At 43.1% G+C, this 21,753-nt stretch overlaps 1 protein-coding gene across 1 annotated transcript; it reads right to left on the reverse strand.

Annotated features, from left to right (window-relative positions):
- Positions 1-7,065: 7,065 nt before the first annotated feature.
- On the reverse strand, positions 7,066-15,802 carry LOC146505881 (uncharacterized). The gene is made up of 7 exons (XM_085182463.1): positions 15,763-15,802; positions 15,643-15,666; positions 15,244-15,549; positions 14,339-14,725; positions 10,155-10,472; positions 9,135-9,266; positions 7,066-7,782 (listed from the first exon to the last, which is right to left on the reverse strand). Exons 1-7 carry the CDS (start codon positions 15,800-15,802, stop codon positions 7,529-7,531), a joined length of 1,461 nt encoding a protein of 486 aa, XP_085038589.1. The 3' UTR covers positions 7,066-7,528.
- Between the last annotated feature and the right edge of the window lie 5,951 nt (positions 15,803-21,753).

Consider the following 21,753-nt stretch of genomic DNA (forward strand, 5'->3'; position numbering starts at 1 on the left):
GTTGTCTCAGGCTGTCTCAGACTCCTCTCGGGCTGTCTCAGACTCCTCTCAGTCTGTCTCAGGCTGTCTCAGACTCCTCTCAGGCGGTCTCAGGTGGTCTCAGGCTGTCTCAGGCTGTCTCAGACTCCTCTCAGTCTGTCTCAGGCTGTCTCAGACTCCTCTCAGGCTGTCTCAGGCTGTCTCAGGCTGTCTCAGGCTCCTCTCAGGCTGTCTCAGGCTGTCTCAGACTCCTCTCAGGCTGTCTCAGACTCCTCTCAGGCTGTCTCAGGCTGTCTCAGACTGTCTCAGGCTGTCTCAGGCTGTCTCAGACTCCTCTCAGACTCCTCTTAGGCTGTCTCAGACTGTCTCAGGCTGTCTCAGGCTGTCTCAGACTCCTCTCAGGCTGTCTCAGACTCCTCTCAGGCTGTCTCAGGCTGTCTCAGACTCCTCTCAGGCTGTCTCGGGCTTCTCAGACTCCTCTCAGGCTGTCTCAGGTTGTCTCAGGCTGTCTCAGACTCCTCTCAGGCTGTCTCGGGCTGTCTCGGGCTGTCTCAGGCTGTCTCGGGCTGTCTCAGACTCCTCTCAGGCGGTCTCAGGCTGTCTCAGGCTGTCTCAGACTCCTCTCAGGTTGTCTCAGGCTGTCTCAGACTCCTCTCAGGCTCTCTCGGGCTGTCTCGGGCTGTCTCGGGCTGTCTCAGACTCCTCTCAGGCTGTCTCAGGTTGTCTCAGGCTGTCTCAGACTCCTCTCAGGTTGTCTCAGGCTGTCTCAGACTCCTCTCAGGCTCTCTCGGGCTGTCTCGGGCTGTCTCGGGCTGTCTCAGGCTGTCTCGGGCTGTCTCAGACTCCTTTCAGGCTGTCTCAGGCTGTCTCAGGCTGTCTCAGACTCCTCTCAGGCGGTCTCAGGCTGTCTCAGGCTGTCTCAGACTCCTCTCAGGTTGTCTCAGGCTGTCTCAGACTCCTCTCAGGCGGTCTCAGGCTGTCTCAGGCTGTCTCAGACTCCTCTCAGGTTGTCTCAGGCTGTCTCAGACTCCTCTCAGGTTGTCTCAGGCTGTCTCAGACTCCTCTCAGACTGTCTCAGGTTGTCTCAGGCTGTCTCAGACTCCTCTCAGGCGGTCTCAGGCTGTCTCAGGCTGTCTCAGACTCCTCTCAGGTTGTCTCAGGCTGTCTCAGACTCCTCTCAGACTCCTCTCAGACTGTCTCAGACTGTCTCAGGCTGTCTCAGGTTGTCTCAGACTCCTCTCAGGTTGTCTCAGGCTGTCTCAGGCTGTCGTGCACCTGCTGATGTTTGTAACTTAGTTTCACCTACAGTCTGTAAATCTGCCTCCATCAACACCAACGAGAGGAAAAGCTTGTTTGGAACTCGTCCTCCTTTTCAGCCACTGAAACACAAGCAGCCACATGAAAACCTCAGTAACTGATGCTGGGTTTGGATGCAGGCGTCCAGCTCAGTATCTCTACAAGTGCCTGTGTTGCTCACACATGTGTCTGAGCTCCTGCAGCATGGAGCAAAGTCAGGTTTCAGACTAGAGTTCATGTTTGCAGAGGCGTGGTTAACACATCCACACCTACAGTCTGTTAGCAGACATGATTCACAGTACATACACTCCCTGGATCAAACTGAAAGTACAGCACAGACACAGACGTGTTTATAGTATCTGACATACCATCGGTAATCCAGCTGAACAGATGACGCCAGCGTCCTCATCAGGGGGGCGGTCTAACAGTCTGCAGACCACCTCAGCATCATCGAAGTCCCAGCCATCATCACAGATTGTTCCCCAGGAGCCACGCTGACAGAGTCGACCCAGACCCAGCTAATCTGAACAGTTGATGCTATAATTTAATTAAATGTGTTGAATTAAAGCTGAAAGTGCTGAGTCGTGCAGTAAAACCTCCAAACTCACAGCAGAAATCACAGAGACAGAGATATCACAAACAGAGTGTAGCGACACGATTACAGCCTCAGAGCTCTGAAGTGTTTTTATTCCACAAACCTGATCTGGGACCTGCTTACTGTGACCTTTGACTCTGAGCTGTTCACCATGAATCACTGAGGTCATAGGTCATACTTTCTCCAGCTTAACAAAGTTACACACTCCTCACCACAGACACGGAGGATTTCTGTGGAGGCGTGGCTGCCATCTGCTGGTGATTTTGTGTCATTGTTCCTTTGAGCAACAGGTGTTTGTTTTATTTATCAGAGCTTCTAAATGTTGCTTCTTACTTTTTTACCTGGAGCCAAACAGTGTGCAGACGTTTCCTCTGACCTTTCACAGCTCCACCCTCCACAAACCTGCTGAAGATGTGACTGACAGACAAACAAGGCTGAGCTTTGATGTGAACAAAAAGCCAAAGCTGTTCACTCGTACATTTTGTAAACATTAAAAACTCAAACTGAGTTTACACAAATAAAGTTTACATGCATGTTATATGTCTGTAATGCAGACTGTTATGATGTTTCTGTTAGTTCAGCTTCAAACTAGAAACTGGACTTGAGTAACTGCATGGATCAGTTTGTTCAGTTCTACTGTTTCATAATAATAAATGACTATGAATAAAAAAGAAGCAGTGCAAAGAAAACACAACAAACCACTTTAGTTATAGATCACATACACTGCCTCGCTGTGACAGAACTGATTTAAAAAAATACCAAACTTGATGTTCGGTTAGTAACCATCCAGGTCAGTCTGACTTTCTACCCTCAGCTGTGCTGATGAGGTCTGGGTCAGAGATAAAAGCAGCAAACCTGCTAAAAAAGCAGGTGAGTTTCCTTCACAGAATCAATTCAATTCAATTCAATTCAATTTTATTTATATAGCGCCAAATCACAACAAAAGTCGCCTCAAGGCGCTTCATAGATACAGAGAAAAACCCAACAATCATATGACCCCCTGTGAGCAGCACTTTGGCGACAGTGGGAAGGAAAAACTCCCTTTTAACAGGAAGAAACCTCCAGCAGAACCAGGCTCAGGGAGGGGCGGGGCCATGTGCTGTGATTGGTTGGGGTGAGAGAAGGAAGACAGGATAAAGACATGCTGTGGAAGAGAGACAGAGATTAATAACAGATATGATTCAATACAGAGAGGTCTGTTAATACATAGTGAGTGAAGAGGAAACACCCAATGCATCATGGGAATCCCCCGGCAGCCTACGTCTATTGCAGCATAACTAAGGGAGGATTCAGGGTCACCTGGTCCAGCCCTAACTATATGCTTTAGCAAAAAGGAAAGTTTGAAGCCTAATCTTAAAAGTAGAGATAGTGTCTGTCTCCTGAATCCAAACTGGAAGCTGGTTCCACAGAAGAGGGGCCTGAAAGCTGAAGGCTCTGCCTCCCATTCTACTTTTAAATACTCTAGGAACAACAAGTAGGCCTGCAGAGCGAGAGCGAAGTGCTCTAATAGGGTGATATGGTACTACAAGGTCATTAAGATAAGATGGGGCCTGATTATTTAAGACCTTGTATGTGAGGAGCAGGATTTTGAATTCTGGATTTAATAGCGTGTATAATGTAAACAGAATTGGTCCTAGCACTGAACCCTGTGGAACTCCATAATTAACCTCAGTGTGTGAAGAGGACTCTCCATTTACATGCACAAACTGGAGTCTATTAGATAGATATGATACAAACCACTGCAGCACAATACCTGTAATACCTACAGCATGTTCTAATCGCTCTAATAGGATATTATGGTCAACAGTATCGAATGCTGCACTGAGGTCTAGCAGGACAAGCACAGAGATGAGTCCACTGTCAGAGGCCATAAGAAGATCATTTGTAACCTTCACTAAAGCTGTTTCTGTGCTGTGATGAGCTCTGAAACCTGACTGAAACTCTTCAAATAAACCATTCCTCTGCAGATGATCTGTTAGCTGTTTGACAACTACTCTTTCAAGGATGTTTGATATAAAGGAAGGTTGGAGATTGGCCTATAATTAGCTAAGACTGCTGGGTCATTTCATTTCATTTATTCGTTTATAAAGCACATTTAATAACAACAGGGCATTGACCAAAGTGCTGTACAACATAACAATTAAACAGTGACATTAACAACAACAACAGATAAAAATTAAAAACAGATTAGGATAAAAGAATTGGTAACTCTCCTACAGTTTTGAAAGCCAGAGTAAAAAAATATGTTTTAAGATGCGATTTAAAAAGAGTAACAGTTGTGGAGAGGTAGATCGTTCCACATTTTCAGTGCCACAACCGCAAATGCCCGATCTCCTCTATGAACCATCCTAGACTTATGTAAAGTAAGGAGTAGGTGATCACTTGATCGAAGGGCTCTAGAGGGCGTACACAGCTGCACAAGGTCAGACAAATAGTCCGGTGCCTGGCCAACTAGCACTTTATAAGTCAAAAGTAAGATTTTGAATTTAATTCTAAAACGCACTGAAAGCCAATGAAGGGAAGCAAGCACTGGAGTAATATGTTGGTGTTTCTTCACACGAGTCAAAAGGCGAGCTGCAGCATTCTGTACCAGTTGGACTGACAAACACCCACATAAAGTGAGTTGCAGTAATCCAGTTGAGATAAAACAAACGCATGAATTGCTGGTTCCAAGTTTCTAAAGGATAGAAAAGATCTCACTTTGGATAGGAGCCTTAATTTAAAAAAGGACCGCTGGACAACTGAATTAATTTGTTTCTCGAATGTAAGTTTGCTCTCCAAGAAAACCACCAGGTTTTTTACATGCGTTTTAACAGCACATGTTCGGTTGCATAAGTCCAAATCTGGGGCATTGAAATTACCGCTCGGTCCAAAAATAATTACCTGTTTTATCCTCGTTGAAGGTAAGAAAATTTGAGGCCATCCAGGTTTTAACTTCGTCGAGACATTTGACTGGCGATTCCATGGGCGTGGAGGTGTTTCTATTAAACCAAAGATAAATCTGGGTGTCGTCGGCATATGAGTGAAAGCAGATGTTATGCTTCCTAAAGATTAGGCCTAGGGGCAACATGTAGATTGAAAAAAGAATTGGGCCTAACACGGATCCCTGCGTCTAGAGATGCTTTTTGAGTAAAGGTTTAACTGCAGCCAGCTTGAAGGCCTGTGGTACATAGCTGATTATTAGAGATAGTTGATCATATATAAGATCGAAGAATTAATCAATGGCAGGACTTCTTTGAGCAGTTTTGTAGGAATGGGGTCTAAAAGACACGTTGACGGTTTGGAGGAAGTAATTATTGAAGTTATTTTCTTCAATCAGTGATGAATAGTAAGATGTTCTGGCTTTGTGTCCACTTGTTGTGGACGCAGTCTACTTCATGTTTAAAGACTCTAACTAACAGATTGAAAATGGTGAGGGAAAAGACGGAGTTACAAATGTGAAGTTCATATTAATACAGGTTTTGTTTCCAGGCAGTTCTGCGATGCAGGTTCTGGGCGGAGCCAGGAGTTTAACAGATTTAACATCATAACTTAACTGATTTCCTTCCCTAACACAGGATGACAAGACTGGAGCAACGATACTCAAGAGGAGAATTTCTGATGTTTTCTGAGATATGATGTCACTAACCTTTTTTTTTAAATTTCTAGCTCCGGTGAATTGACACATGGGAGTGTGTCAAAAAGGGGGGGAAGTTGACTTTTAACATCAAACAATGGTTTTAAGAACATTTTATGACTTTATTTGTGTGTTTAATAATTTAGATAAAACTTAAGCTTATAATGACCCAAAAGTTCCCAGATTGTTTTTAGAGAAGCAGTGAGAAGCATTATTTTCATGTTTAAGCGTTAATGATTGAAATGAACTGAATAGCGTTGCCTGTGTGCATGAGGAGGTCACACTGGAGAGTAAACCGTGGGACGGCAGGCTGAATGAAATGTTAAGATTGAGAATGTTTTATAATCATTTTCATACACACATTGCAAATGTGCTCATAATGAGTTGACACTCAGTCTGTTGAAGGTCATAAGCTTCGTTCGGCAAGATGTCCGGACTGATATATTGCAGGTATTAACTTTGAGTGCAGAGGATGCAAACACGCTTACACACACATAGATTGTAATTAGAATAAGTCTCTGGGTCAGAGAGTCCTCAACATGATATTCTAAACCAAGTTTGCATCACTAGAAGAACAATGAATAACAACATTCGATGATTAAGGCTAGGCAGAGAGGTGTTTTGGTTTTCTGTCTCTTACAGAGGAAGGAACAGACACCACGAGGTCACGCAGCAGAGACAGACACAGAGACGGCCAAGACAGCAACTGGGGTCAAGGGTCATGCAGTTTGGGCTCCGACTAGTCGCCTCAAAAGGATGGATCCCATAAACACAGCAATAACCATGAAGGAGTTGGCGAAAATCCAGGAACACCAGACCAACGAGGTTCGAGAGGCTCTTGGTAAAAAGGGGGGCACGGCTGTGACCCCAGAATACACAGATCGTTGTTTGAAATCGGGGCAGAATAATCCCCTGATCTGTGCAACGACTGAAGGGTGGTCTAACCCCGGAGGTCGAAGAAAAAGAGGAGCAGAGGATCACCCGACTGGAAGACACTGATAGCTGCAGCAATAAAGTAAAGGTTAAAAGCTCCTTGGACAGAGGTTCTAGTCTGAGTACGTTTGAAAGGTACAAGGTGGCACCAAGATGAGGTTGGGGAAACTGGAGCACCGAGATAAAGCTGTGGGAGAACTGGGGAGTGATGGGAGTGTCATCTGTAAGTACTGTTGTTGTTGTAATCATAGTTTTTCTTGCATCTGAACTGCGCAAACACAGAGGTCATCACACATATGGTCCACCCGTTAAACGAGGACGCAGGGCCTCAGGGGCAACACTGGATTATAAGGTGTAAGTGATCTCTTTAAAAAGAGATCAAAGGGGGAATTGTGAGATTATTATATTATCTTACGATACTGTTTTCAGAGAGTCAGGAGCTTATTTGTCTGATTAGAAGAGAACAGAGACCGGAGAGGTTTTCTGCCCCATCGCATCAGGAGGAGATAAAACAGGGAGCCAAGGCCGTCACTTAGGCGCCGTAAGAGAGAAAAAATGTGAATGTTCAGGTTTTATGACTAGGTGGGGGGGGGGGGGGGGGGGGGGCTGTAGCTATAAGTAGAGAGACACCCTCCCGCGCTCGTCTCCCCTCCGGATGGTTTATGCTCAGAAGTGTTGTATGGAATAAAATGATTGCTGACTGAGCATTTATACACCGAGTGTTGTCCTTCAGCCCAAAGACCAGAAGAACTGGGAGCATTTAACACGATGCATTCTGGGTAGTTTGTTCAAAGTCTGACCATTCTGACTCCAGATGGGTCGATTGTGTTAAAAAATTTTAATCGCGTTAATTGTGATTACGTCATTAATGTACACAACAAACACAAACACAGATGACATTATGATATAAACTTATAATTTGCACCGATGTGTTTTCTATTTCTTGCTGTGTATATTTGTCTGCTATTCTCAAAGTATGACAAATTATAATGGCTGATTGATCGCCACAGGGGAGGGGACACAGAGGAGCCAAAGAATATGACAAACACTAAATGAGAGAATATAAATGAGCAGGTCCAGTGATGACCTGCGAGCTCGTGATGAGGGTTTCAATCAGTGAAAGAAAGACGTTTCTGTCCAGTTTGTTCAGCATCTGTTACGTTCACATAATCGTTTTCCTCATCAGTGCTTTCACATTCCTCCTCTATGTTGACATAATTGTGATCGTCAGATTCCTCGTCTGACACTCCTGCTTGCTCTGCACATTCCCTTTTTATCTTCCCCGGCTCAACATTCACGTAATCCCTCTCTTCCTCCTCCTCCTCCTCCTCATCATCATCCTCATATCTGTTTGTGGCAGCCACTGAAACACAAGCAGCAGAACTGAGTTAATAAATATGAACAGAAAAACACAGAAAATGGTTTTCGTCATGAAACAAACAAATATTTGATTCCTTGTTGACTTCATAATGAGCAGTATGTGTCAGGATTCATTAGGAAAGACAAACAGCTACAGATTCATGTGCATTTTACTGATTAATAGTTAAGCCAGCATTAACTACACCTGAAGCCTGACTTCAGCCTCACCACTGTGGGAAGCACGAAAGCCTGTGTGAGGATGTCGGGGACAGACTGCTGACCTCTGCTGTAGCTGCAGGAACATCAGCGAGCAGCTTGAAGAAAAGATGAGACCTGTGTGTGAGATTATTCTCAAACGGGTGGAGCAGTGAGGGGTAACTCCAGAACTACACTGGAAGATCTCATGAAGGATCTCCAAGCAGCTGGGACGGTTTAAACCCTGCAGCACACACAGGAACTCCTGCTGAAGAGTTCACGTCCATGTGAAGTTTGTCAATGAACACATGAATGATTCTGATGAGACCAATCTGAGGTGTTTGAATGCAAAAGAACAAATTACTGCATCACACCGAGGGAAACATGGGAAATCTTAGGCAGGGAAAAGCATCATGGAGGAGTTTGGACCCAAAACATACGACTGAGGCTATCAAGAAGTGAGTCACGAAGAAACACATTACAGTCATGGAGCAGCCTGGTTGGTCTCTGACTTTAATCCAATAGAAAACCTCCAGAGAGCTCAAGTTTTTCTAGAAACCTTAAGGATCCTCTGCACGGAGGAGAAGTTTAAAATCAGCTGAGACGTCTGACAGCTGAGCTTGTCAACAACAGTTAGTCCAAGAGGATCAAATACTTCTTTCCTTACGGGGCGATCGTGGCTCAAGAGTTGGGAGTTCGCCTTTTAATCGGAAGGTTACCGGTTCGAGCCCCGGCTCGGACAGTCTCGGTCGTTGTGTCCTTGGGCAAGACACTTCACCCGTTGCCTACTGGTGGTGGTCAGAGGGCCCGGTGGCGCCAGTGTCCGGCAGCCTCGCCTCTGTCAGTGCGCCCCAGGGTGGCTGTGGCTACAATGTAGCTGCCATCACCAGTGTGTGAATGGGTGGATGACTGGATGTGTAAAGCACTTTGGGGTCCTTAGGGACGAGTAAAGCGCTATATAAATGACCATTTCCCACTAAAATGCACATTTATTTGTAGCTGGTACAGAATGTCTTCCACTGTTAAAATAAACCTGCTATAAAATGATCAATTATGAAATTATAAACTGATCATTTATTTCTAAAAGGTCAAAATGGTGAATTCAACAGAGTGTCAGATACTTATTTCCACTGTATACTGTTTGTTCTGATGAGCACAGACTTTGGATCGGGACGCGGGGATCAAACCGCCTGGCTCGTCGTCTTCTCCAGAGGACCAGACAGACCACCAGCAGGACCAGCAGGACCAGCAGGATCCCAGGAGCTGCTGACACCACCAGCAGCCACCAAGGAACTACGAGAGAAAACGATTACAACATGTTTCTGGGAAATCTGCAACATGATGAGTGATGCTGTATGAGCAGTTATGTCTGTGTAGGTTGATCCAGGCAATGCTGGTCAATCATGTGACTCATCACATGAGCCAAGGTGAGAAAAAAGGCGTCTGGGGAGCATCTGAAAACTGGATCATAGGTGCCAGGTGCCCAAGCCCCGCCCTCTGTTCAAGGATCACAGTGGACTCCTCTTTCAAACCGCCTGTCTTCTCTGTCCAGAATATCCTCAAAGAGTGACCTTTGACCTTTAGATGCAGACGTACAGCTGAGTCTTGTCCTGTCGAGGTGGCTCTGTTGTGTGTTTATGAAGTGTTTGGTGTCTCCAGTGTAGAGGTCCGAGCGCTCCTCACTGCAGCTACGTTGTTGAGTTTGTGTTTGTGATGAAGCAGTTTGTGTCTGAGTGTGTAGCTGAGTGTGTAGCTGAGTGTGTAGCTGGGTCTAAACTGGGATGTCGTGCTGGGAGGAGACTCTCCTGAGTTCCTCTGATAAACCTGCCACATGACGGAGGATGGCGTCCTGTTTCTCTAAGGACTTAGACGTGAAGACGCCTCATGGATGAGGAGAAAAGTCTTTCACTTTCTTTTCAAGCTCTTTGGAAATTTGAAGGTGCATCGTGTCAGGTTGTTGAAAACTTCATATGTTTACATGTTGAATGGTTTAAAACGTCTTTCCATCAATTTTCAGACTAAACAGGGTCCAGAAGAGGAGCAGTCCTCACAGTGGACAGCAGAGTAACCCTGTATTACAATTGTGGAGTCACAAGTATCTACACATACATCTTTGTATTTATATGTAGAGCTGTTGAAACAACATGTTCAATCTGGATTTGAGTCCTGTGCTCTACTCACATGTGATGATGAGATGAATTTGTGCCGACTCAGCAGAAGTGAATGTCCTTGATGGCAGCAGTAACTCATACACACAGCTGTAGTCGCCCTGATGTTCATACTCAGCTGCAGGGAAACTAAAGCTGGCCGAGTGGTTGACTGCAGGCTCTGTGAGGTTCACGCCAGAGAAGAAGAGCCTGAAACGTCCTGGAGTATAGCTGGAGTTAATGGAGCAGCTGAAGACGAAGCTGGAGCCCTTGGTGATCTCTGCACCTTCAGGACCCCAGACCAGTCCTCCATTAGGAGACGTCAGGGAGATGCTGGGCTGCTGCAGAGGATCTGGGTACAAAAGAAACAACACAGAAGACTGAACACCAGGGTTTCCACACTTTTATTCATTCTGATCTTCATCAAACTCGTCCTGTTCAGGTTCAGACTCTCAGCAACATTTAAGCCACGATCACAGACGGTTTTGTTGTTGTGATCAATAAAAAGAAAGCCAGACACACCACACAGCTCATATTCTGAGTTCATATCAGTGATACTGTCACAGTTTGCCGAGGAAAACTGCGTGGAGTGTGAAGAGTGGACCCAGGTGCAGACATTCTAAAACTCAAACTTAACTGATGAGCTGTTTATTAAGGCATACAGAACAGTACAAAATAAAAGGGCAAAAACAATGCAAACTAAGCAATAACCTAAACTGGGTAAACTAGAAAGGAAGCACGAACTATGAAAAACCCTGGCAAACAGAAAAAACAAACAAAACTCTAAACATGACAATGAAGATGAGTGCATATATATATATGAAAACCTGAACGCAGGACTTGACATGGGAACAACACAGACGATCCGACAAAGACTGAATGAGAACGCACAGACTAAATACACACAAGAGGCTAATGAGAGAAGTGGGAACACATGGGGGACAGCTGACACACATGAACATAACGATGTCACAGTGGAAGAGTAAAACTGAACACAGGAACACAGGAACACAAGACCTCTTCAAAATAAAACAGGAAACATGAGAGGCAGACATGACAACATAAGACACACAGACATGAAACACACGAAGGGCAAGGGAGACTTCACAGGGGTTGAAAACACAAGGGGGAGCTAATAAGCAAATGAACATAGGAAACCTAATAAGCTTAAACATACACTATAAACATCAAAAGAACTAAAACTCAAAACACTGGGTCATAAGACCCAGGATCGTGACAGATACATTCAGTCAGACACAGCTGTACCACTCTGGAAATGCACACACTGTCCTTACTAATGCAAAACAACATCTGTAACTACATCTGTAACAACATCTGTAACTACCAAGGTTATTATCGTTAACGAAAACTAACGAAATAACAAAAACTAGAAGTGAAAAAACATTTTTGTTAACGGAAATAAAAATAAAAACAAAAAAAGGAAAACTAACTAAAACTATAATGAGTGTTCACAAAACTAACTAAAATTAACTGAATTTATAGTAAAAATGTGTTTAGTTTTCATTGATGTGTGCGTGTCATACAATAGTCAAGGGTGAAAATGAAGTTTAGTTTCCAGATTTTTTTCTTGCTGTGTCTCATTATGCCAGCAGGTGGCAGCACGTTAGTCGAGTCGTCTGTGTCGCTGCTCCGTCCACGCGCAGAATCATGTCAGGAAAAGTCGGGAGCCAGAGTCCAATTTGGGATTACTTTGAATATGACTGTGTTTTGGATAAAGCAAGTGTCTTGTAGTGGAAAGAGACAAATTATGAGGGACATTTCTAAAGGGAAAAAAATCCCACAAACCTTAAAGTGCACTTGAAAAGCTCACACAAGAAGGCTAACCTAGCTTACCTTGAGAAGGTAAGGGAGCACACTCAACCCTCATCCCCAGAAACAGAAGCTAACCCCAGGCAAGGCAGCGTGATGCATCCCGAGACAACAGGACGGGGATATCTACACAACTGTGTGAGTCAATTACCTTCAAAAAGTTTATCAATTCACTTGAACCAAAATTATGAACACCCGGTGCTGCGAGAGTTAATAGTCTCATTGGGGCCAAGATATACATTTTATAGTTGCCTGGTATCAATGGTTGTTCATCTGCCTTTATTTATTTATTTAAAGAACCCATAGGTGGGAATGTGAGTTGTCTGTCTCTGCGTGTTAGCCCTGCAACAGACAGGCGACCTGTCCAGGGTGCAGTATGGTAGCTGGAATAGCAACATACCCAAGGATGAGCAGAATGACTGATATGATGAAACTGGGATTTTGTTACACTTAATTATTGCAAACACAACTAAAACTATAACTGAAACTAATCAAAACTAAACTGAAACTAAGGATTTTCAAAAAAATAAAAACTAAACTAAACTAGCAAACAATTGGTAAAAACTAATTAAAACTGATATAAAATTGAAAATCTGAAGTCAAAACTAAATAAAAATAAAAACTAATGAAAATTGCAAAACTATTAAAACCCTGGTAACTACATCTGTAACTACATCTGTAACTACATCTGTAACTACATCTGTAACAACATCCGTAACTACATCTGTAACTACATCTGTAACTACATCCGTAACTACATCCGTAACAACATCTGTAACTACATCCGTAACTACATCCGTAACAACATCCGTAACAACATCTGTAACTACATCGTAACTACATCTGTAACAACATCCGTAACTACATCCGTAACAACATCCGTAACAACATCTGTAACTACATCCGTAACTACATCTGTAACTACATCCGTAACTACATCTGTAACAACATCCGTAACAACATCCGTAACTACATCCGTAACAACATCCGTAACTACATCCGTAAAAACATCTGTAACGACATCTGTAACTACATCTGTAACTACATCTGTAACAACATCTGTAACAACATCCGTAACTACATCCGTAACTACATCCGTAACAACATCTGTAACTACATCCGTAACTACATCCGTAACAACATCCGTAACAACATCTGTAACTACATCCGTAACTACATCTGTAACAACATCCGTAACTACATCCGTAACAACATCCGTAACAACATCTGTAACTACATCCGTAACTACATCTGTAACTACATCCGTAACTACATCTGTAACAACATCCGTAACTACATCCGTAACTACATCCGTAACAACATCCGTAACTACATCCGTAAAAACATCTGTAACGACATCTGTAACTACATCTGTAACGACATCTGTAACAACATCTGTAACAGCATCCGTAACTACATCCGTAACAACATCCGTAACTACATCTGTAACAACATCCGTAACAACATCCGTAACTACATCTTTAACAACATCCGTAACAACATCCGTAACTACATCTGTAACTACATCTGTAACTACATCTGTAACAACATCCGTAACTACATCCGTAACTACATCTGTAACTACATCTGTAACTACATCCGTAACTACATCCGTAACAACATCTGTAACTACATCCGTAACTACATCTGTAACTACATTCGTAACTACATCTGTAACAACATCCGTAACAACATCCGTAACTACATCCGTAACAACATCCGTAACTACATCCGTAAAAACATCTGTAACGACATCTGTAACTACATCTGTAACGACATCTGTAACAACATCCGTAACAGCATCCGTAACTACATCCGTAACAACATCCGTAACTACATCCGTAACAACATCCGTAACTACATCCGTAACAACATCCGTAACAACATCCGTAACTACATCTGTAACTACATCTGTAACTACATCTGTAACAACATCCGTAACTACATCCGTAACAACATCCGTAACTACATCCGTAACAACATCTGTAACAGCATCCGTAACAGCATCCGTAACTACATCTGTAACTACATCCGTAACTACATCCGTAACTACATCCGTAACAACATCCGTAACTACATCTGTAACTACATCTGTAACAACATCCGTAACTACATCCGTAACAACATCCGTAACTACATCCGTAACAACATCCGTAACAACATCTGTAACAACATCTGTAACAACATCCGTAACTACATCTGTAACAACATCTGTAACTACATCTGTAACTACATCTGTAACAACATCTGTAACAACATCTGTAACTACATTTATGCGACATTTCATTTCATCATTAAAGTAAAGAACACTTCTATAAATACAAGTACAAACACTCACTGTAAAGTTTAACCTCATGGATTCATGTTGTGACTGATGTTTCTACTCACATGTGATGATGAGATGAATTGGTGCCGACTCAGGAGAAGTGAATGTCCTTGATGGCACATTTATCTCATACACACAGCTGTAGCTGCCCTGGTGTTCATACTCAGCTGCAGGGAAACTAAAGCTGGCTGAGTGGTTGACAGCAGGCTCTGTGAGGTTCACGCCAGAGAAGAAGAGCCTGAAATGTCCTGGAGTATATCTGGAGTTAATGGAGCAGGTAAACTCAAAGCTGGAGCCTCCTGTGATCTCTGCACTTTCGTGTCCTCCATCATATCTCAGGGAGATGCTGGGCCGCTGCAGTGACGCTGTAGTAAAACAGAACAAAATGAAGACCTGAAACCGTCTGCACCAGTTTGCCAGTGTGGACGTTAAACATTTCACTTTTATTCACGTCTTCCTCTGACTTTCTCACTGCATTAAAGAATTTTAAACCATCACCATCATCATCAAACACTAACCCCTCCCTCTCAGCACAGCTTATAATCAGCTGATATGTTCCAGGTTTTACATGCATTATATACATTTCAGTTATTCATCCATCTTCAGACGCTGATCCAGATCACAGAGACTCAGCAGGAGTCTCCTCTCAGGTAGTTTCCTGAAACAGCTCACAGGAAGCTTCCTCGTTTGATGCCTAAATATTCAGATGTCTCAGTTTAAATGTTTCATTCACTTTCTGTGTTCTAATGTTAATAAAAGATGGATTGTTTTAGAAAGCATCCCAACTTAGGGCTCCAGGAGCGAGTGTGAGTGTACGAGCCATAACTATAATGTGAGTCTGTGCAGAGACAAATTAGCATATTTATGGTGTTTGTAGTGCAGCTCATTATAAACAACCAGAGCATCATCTCAGACTGTTCTCCATCATTCCCAGTATCTGACACCATCACAACCAAACACCTCTCACCTGAACAGAGGACCCCAGCGCCCCCACTGTGTCCACAGTAGGGCAGATATCTGTTGAGATCACAATCATTGAGAGACCTTTCATGTCCTGAACAGTTCACACGATGCAGCCAGATCGGCCCGGTTCCTCCACCAAAGTGAGCCTCTGTAGTGGCTCTCAGTGCTGCTCCACAGCCTAACTGTCTGCAGACCACCTCAGCAGCATTTAAGTCCCAGGCATCGTCACAGATTGTTGCCCAGGAGCCATTGTGATAGAGTTCAACTCTTCCAGAGCAGTTAGTCGACCCAGCTAATCTGATCTGATCACCTAACAGAAGAAAGAAGAGCGTCCACAGTATTTATGTCATGTTATTTACACCAAACTTTATCATTTAGACTCATTTTATCAAACACGACTGACCTGCAGCAGCTGACACATAAGAGACTGTAGGAAAGAGAAATAAGGCTGATTATTCTCTGGACTGTAAAGTGAAACATGCTGAGATAAGAAAACTACTCAGTGACGTCAAAAGCATCTCACCTGTGGCCAAGAAGAAGAAGTTTGTCTGCTGTGTCCACATGGCTGAGACATGAAATGAGCGTCAGTGGCAGAAAGCTGCAGATAAGCCTGGACACTGTGGCTTTAAGACACTTCCTGCTTTCTTATATGTTACCAATGAAAAACATACACCATGGTGTTCATGAATCTGTCATATTTAATGCCATATATGGAGATACACCCTCAAAATTATATCATGAGATGTCAAAGAAGTGATCAACATACTAACTTCACCTTTAAACTCTTCGCAGCATCGTCTCGTAATCAAACTAAAAATATTTTCCTCCTGTAACTGTTGTTGGCGTTTTTAAAACGTTTCTTAAAGCTCTGCTGTTCCCCGTCTGAGTTGACGTCACACTTGGCTCAACGATGTGTAACTGCATCAGCGTTTCCCGTCATACGATGTGTCGAACAGTGAAACGATGCTTCACACGTGGTTGCTTTTCCCCATTCTTTAATATTTAATATGTATAATGTTGTGATGTTTCTGTTCAAAGATAATTACTGAGAGTTCACAGGAAAACAAACTGCTTGTCTCAGTAAAACCACCAAACTGACAGAAAGAAGCAGAGAAACAAAGAGGAACCTGCAGATATTTCAGACCCAAACCTCAGAGTGTTACCGCGGACAGTCTGTCCAACATACTGCAGGGGTAATATCTTTAATTCATGTGTTTATCAGCTCATTTATCGAGTTATTGTTTAGGTACAAAAACATTTTATTCATGTGTCAGATGCAGGTCACCTGTAACACATGAAACAACGAGACAAAGACAGATGCTGGTCATTTATGGTTTGTAGAAACAGGAAGTCGGTGTCTCTAAATGCAGCTACAGCTGTGGCCACATGTTCACATCCTCCCATCGTGGGCATGAATGTCATGGTGATGTTGTGCTTTTAGAACGGCTCTTCTTCCAGGGTCGACTGTCCAGCACACGTTTGATTTCAGGTTTTCTCAGATACACGTGCACTAATATTTGGTTAAATGTGCTTTAGCGAGCTGCACCTTGCTCAGACACTTGTGTATCATTCAGTCAAGATGAAAGAGAGTCCTGAAGGAAGCATGGTGTATCAGCACAGAATAAGCTCCTGTCCTGTGACCATGACTACACAGAAGCGGTGGTGCAACAACGATGATGAAGCGCATTGAAAAACAAAGGCATCAGTTCCCTATACAAAGCTGTGGGTCAGACTTACAACACCCCAGGTGAGGCCGACCGTGAGCTGCAGCACCGGGTTTGAGGTGGACGAGCCTCGAGCTGGATTCAACACCGCAACACTCAACCAGCTGGATGACACATCACCATGGCAACGCGTCACTCGGCAAAACAAAGAGGGAGTTGTCAAACGTGTGCGCGAGCGGCTTCAGGATCTGAGGTCTGATCACACTGAGTCTTCGTTGTCTCTTCATTGGAGCTCGTATTTAATGTTTGTGCATCAGAGACATGAAAACAATGATCTGAGCTGTGCTACAGGGTCGTGGCTGTGCTGTGGCAGGAAGGATGATTATCCAAATGCAGGAATTTTAACTGAAAAGAGCAGCTTCATTGCTGCAAATAATTCTTCACAAATACAGGAAACAGAAGCAAAAGCGAAGAAATGAAATCAAACCAAACCTCGGAAACAGAGAGCAGCCCGGAGGAAAAACACACAGCAAAGAGGATTAACAACACGACAACAAGCAGGCAAAGACTGAGGACCAACATACACAAGCAGGTAACAAGAGGATGGGAACACGTGGAAACGAATCAGACACACTGCAGGACAGGGACTATCAAAATAAAACAGGAAGCACGACATTCATAAAGATGCAGACGAGACACTGAGACGTGGAAACATGACGCACAGAGACAAAAGTAACCAGTCACAGGGAAGACGCAGTGACAGAGAACCAAGACAAGCATACAACACACGGAGACGAAAGGAAAACAAGATTACAGAACAAAAGCTTCCCTAGAGACACGACACCTGGAACACAGGGGAGGCTCAGAAACAGGAAACTATCAAAACAATCAAAGAATAAACCTTAAAGCAAAAACACAGCAGACTGTGGCATATAGTCCAGTATCTATATGAACATTGATTAGGTTTACACCTCAATTACTGCAAAAGGACCAGAAACAGAAACATTTGTAACAGATTTAAGTGAAGATCAGTGCAGGTTTATTGAGGGCAGACAAACTCAGGAAGAAGAACTTTACATCTGTTACACTGAGTTAAGGACAAAATAAGCACAGCTTTAATAAACCTTGATGCCTTAAAGCATTCGATAGAGTAGATTGGAAGTTTCTGTATTTAACGTTGGACAGATTTCACTGGAGGCTCCGTTAAAACCATTCAGGCACTTTACCAACAACCCAGTGAGAGTTGGGGTGAACGGCTCCTTGTCAGAGCGTTTGGAGATAAAGAGGAACCAGACGGGGCTGCTGCCTCAGCAACACGCTCTGTGCTCCATATATGATTCAGGCAATTTGAAAAGTTGAGGTTAAAAGATCTTTATAAATGAGCACACATAGGCCTGTTTGCAGAGGACGTTATGTTAGTGATCTGTCCTCCCAGACTTCTGCGGCTGTTACATCAGTTTAATTTGTATTCAGGATACAAACTTAACAAAGACACAAATGATCCTCTTTAATCACACACCTGTGGAGGAACGCAGGAATGAATTTAATGTAAACGGGGAAACTCAAACAGGTAAGTACCTGGGCTTTAATATGACCAAATCACCAGAATTACTCTGTGGTGCCAACTATAATCTACTTCATGAGAACTTGGTAAAGACGAATATACTGCCAAGACTGTTGTATTTATTTCAATCCTTCACATTTGAAGTACCAGTACACCAGTTTGTGGCATGGGACCCAGAATGATATCAGGATTCATATGGGAGCCGTACGAGAGCCAGAATCTGCTTTTCCACACTTCAGCTGCCAAAAGATAAAAATGGACTAACCCTCAGTCGTGTTTCAGCTGTGTGCAGGAATTGGACCCAAACACAAACTCACAGGGACAGAAGTTGAACTCAAAAGCACAACTTTATTGCTGGAAAACAGATCACAAACAATACAAAACTAAACTGGGAAAAGCTCATTATAATGTACACCAGGAGCCACGGGGAGACTCAAAAACAGAGTGAGGGAGATCACGACACTGACAGAGAAACACAGGGCTTAAATACTCTGGGAAATAACGAGAGGAATGAGACACAGCTGGGAGAATTCTGACATAACGAGACCCAAGGGAAGTGAAACTCAATACATTCATGTAGGACACAGACTTTCAAAGTAAAACAGGAAATGTAACATAGACACAGACTTGACTCGGGGAGACAGAGCACACACAGAGGGCGGCTACGAAATACTCAGAGAACTAAAGAGAATACAAGAAAGACAAACTAAGACACCAGAGAATAAACTCAGAGACAAACTCAAAGCACTGGGACACCGACGTGACACACAAACTTAAAACTGCACTTCCGAGCTGCACCACTTGCACCCCTGTGCAGGTGGTGTGATAATGCTTATGCACGGTGGAAAGATGTAGAGACCTGCGGCTCTGGCTATAAAATTCAAACAATATTAGGGAAGGGGACTTTGAACTCCTCACTTAAGAGTAAACTAGACCCTGTCACTGGGGTTAGGGTTAACCCTCTTTAGAAACAGGGCTCTTTCTTGCTAAACAACTTAAACTTAAGGTGGATTGGCCTGGGCGAGGGGCTCCGACCACGGACACGTGACTCTGTATTTTAGGCCTTCATGAGAAACAATATGATGGGAGTTTTCAGGACCTGAAAGACACATTTGGCCTTAAAAATCATGACCTGTTTACAAATCTCCAGTTAAGACATAAAGATGTAGACGGTGCAGAACTGAAACCAATAGTTGGAACAATATGTGGAGCTTGTCACCAAAGGAAGATGATCTCTAAACTATACCACAGTCTGAAGGCTGCATCACTTTATGCAAAAGCAAAATGTGAACAAGAACTTGATGTCAGTGTCACAGAAGAAGAACAGTATCACGCCTGCGGTTCACTGCAGACCTGCTCAAACTCTCTGCGGTGGACAGAGCGTGTCATTATCACTCCACATGTGAAGAGCAAAGAGCCCACGATGGGGGAGGTTACCTGACCACAGCTGTATCTGCATTTAGAGACACCGACTTCCTGTTTCTACAAACCATAAATGACCAGTAACTAATTACTATTTTCAAGTAACTTGACCGACACTTTATGGCTGATGTTTCATCTCTATGTTAACTCAGTTGCCTTGGTAACCCCTTGATATCTTTACCAGGCTATTATAAGTCGAGGAAAGTTATCTTTGCTCTCATTGGTCGCTCCTTTAAACTTCAGTTCCACTCACATGCATCTTATCAGCAGCGCCTTCACACCTGGTCCTGACTCTGCGCTCAGAGTGAGAAGGCTTCAGCCTAAAACCAGAATACTTCATTTAAAAAAATAAAACTACACTTTATTATATTGTTGGATAACTGTTTCTGTACTTATCATGCATTCAAGTCAAGGGGGCGGGACTATGGCACACCAACATATGGCAAAAGCCTCATTGTAGAAAACAATGCTGGCTGTCCGTGAACACACACACAATTCAATTCAATTCAATTCAATTCAATTCAATTCAATTCAATTCAATTTTATTTATATAGCGCGAAATCACAACAAAAGTCGCCTCAAGGCGCTTCATAGATACAGAGAAAAGCCCAACAATCATATGACCCCCTATGAGCAGCACTTTGGCGACAGTGGGAAGGAAAAACTCCCTTTTAACAGGAAAAACCTCCAGCAGAACCAGGCTCAGGGAGGGGCGGGGCCATCTGCTGTGATTGGTTGGGGTGAGAGAAGGAAGACAGGATAAAAGACATGCACACAAGTAGATTCGTCCTCATCAAGTCTTCTCACACATCCTCATTCATAAATCATGTTCTGGAAATAACAGACACCAAACAAAATGCAAGCACAATCATTAAATCGTACTCACATCCTACTGTTCTTAGTCTTGGTAAATACAACATATTTTAAGACAATCATGCTCTCGCGGGCCACAGAAAATCTTCTTTCACTCTTTGCCTCAGTCTGCTTTGGTCTGGTTAAATCCTTACAGCACAGGTGAGACGATGCAGGGGTGCCCATAATTTGCATTATTTCTAATGACTGTCCAGCAGGGGGCGACTCCTCTGAATGCAGAAAGATGTTTGTGATCTCTGAGCTTGGCAAACACAGTCGCTAGTTTCAAAGCCTTAATAAATAATCAGGATGTTCCAGTTCTGTCTAAGGAGCAACAACATCCCACACTGACTCAGCAAAATGCTTATTTTTTATTTTGTTATCATTACTATTTTTACTGATTCAGTAATAATTGTGCTTTAAGAAGTAAAACGGTGTCACCATGCTTTGGGTTCTTCTTCATGTTTTTCTTTTGGCAGTTTAGCAGAGATGTGCTTCTTCACTTCTTCACTTCTTCTTGGAGATGGTTCGTTGTACATTGTGCTGGTCCCTTCCAGCTGCTCTCCTCTGAGCTGGTGCTCGTTCGGTTGGACATTTAAATCTGCACCAGAGTTCTCATGGATGCAGCAACTTTAAATAACACACAACGTTGTTACTGAGCAGGTGCACATAAACATAAACATATAAATACTTTATCACCTATTCAGGTTGTAAATCATGTTTTTAAAAAGTAACTAAGTAACTAAGTAACTAAGTAATTAATTACTTTTGAAAATAAGTAATCAGTAAAGTAACAGGATTAGTTTTTTGGGGAAGTAATCAGTAATTAGTTACTGATTACTTTTTTCAAGTAACTTGACCAACACTGCTCACAATTGTATATCTACAATCTGTATAGTTTTTATATTTTTAACCATAACCTTTCATAGCCTGTACATACTTATAGTATATTCATAACACACCTTCATACCGTGCACATTATAACATACCTATATTACAGCATCTATTCTAT

This window comes from Neolamprologus multifasciatus, chromosome 13 (genome assembly GCF_963576455.1).
Source record: "Neolamprologus multifasciatus chromosome 13, fNeoMul1.2, whole genome shotgun sequence".
NCBI lineage: Eukaryota > Metazoa > Chordata > Actinopteri > Cichliformes > Cichlidae > Neolamprologus > Neolamprologus multifasciatus.

Bases quoted from the DNA above. Each gene is read 5' to 3' on its own strand.
- LOC146505881 (XM_085182463.1), bottom strand. From the start codon at position 15,802: ATGTGGACACAGCAGACAAACTTCTTCTTCTTGGCCACAG. The intron at 15,550-15,642 runs GTCAGTCGTGTT...TTCTTCTGTTAG, and splicing joins TTATGTGTCAGCTGCTGCAG to GTGATCAGATCAGATTAGCT. The intron at 7,783-9,134 runs GTCTGTGCTCAT...CTTGTGTTTCAG, and splicing joins TCCCCGCGTCCCGATCCAAA to TGGCTGCCACAAACAGATAT.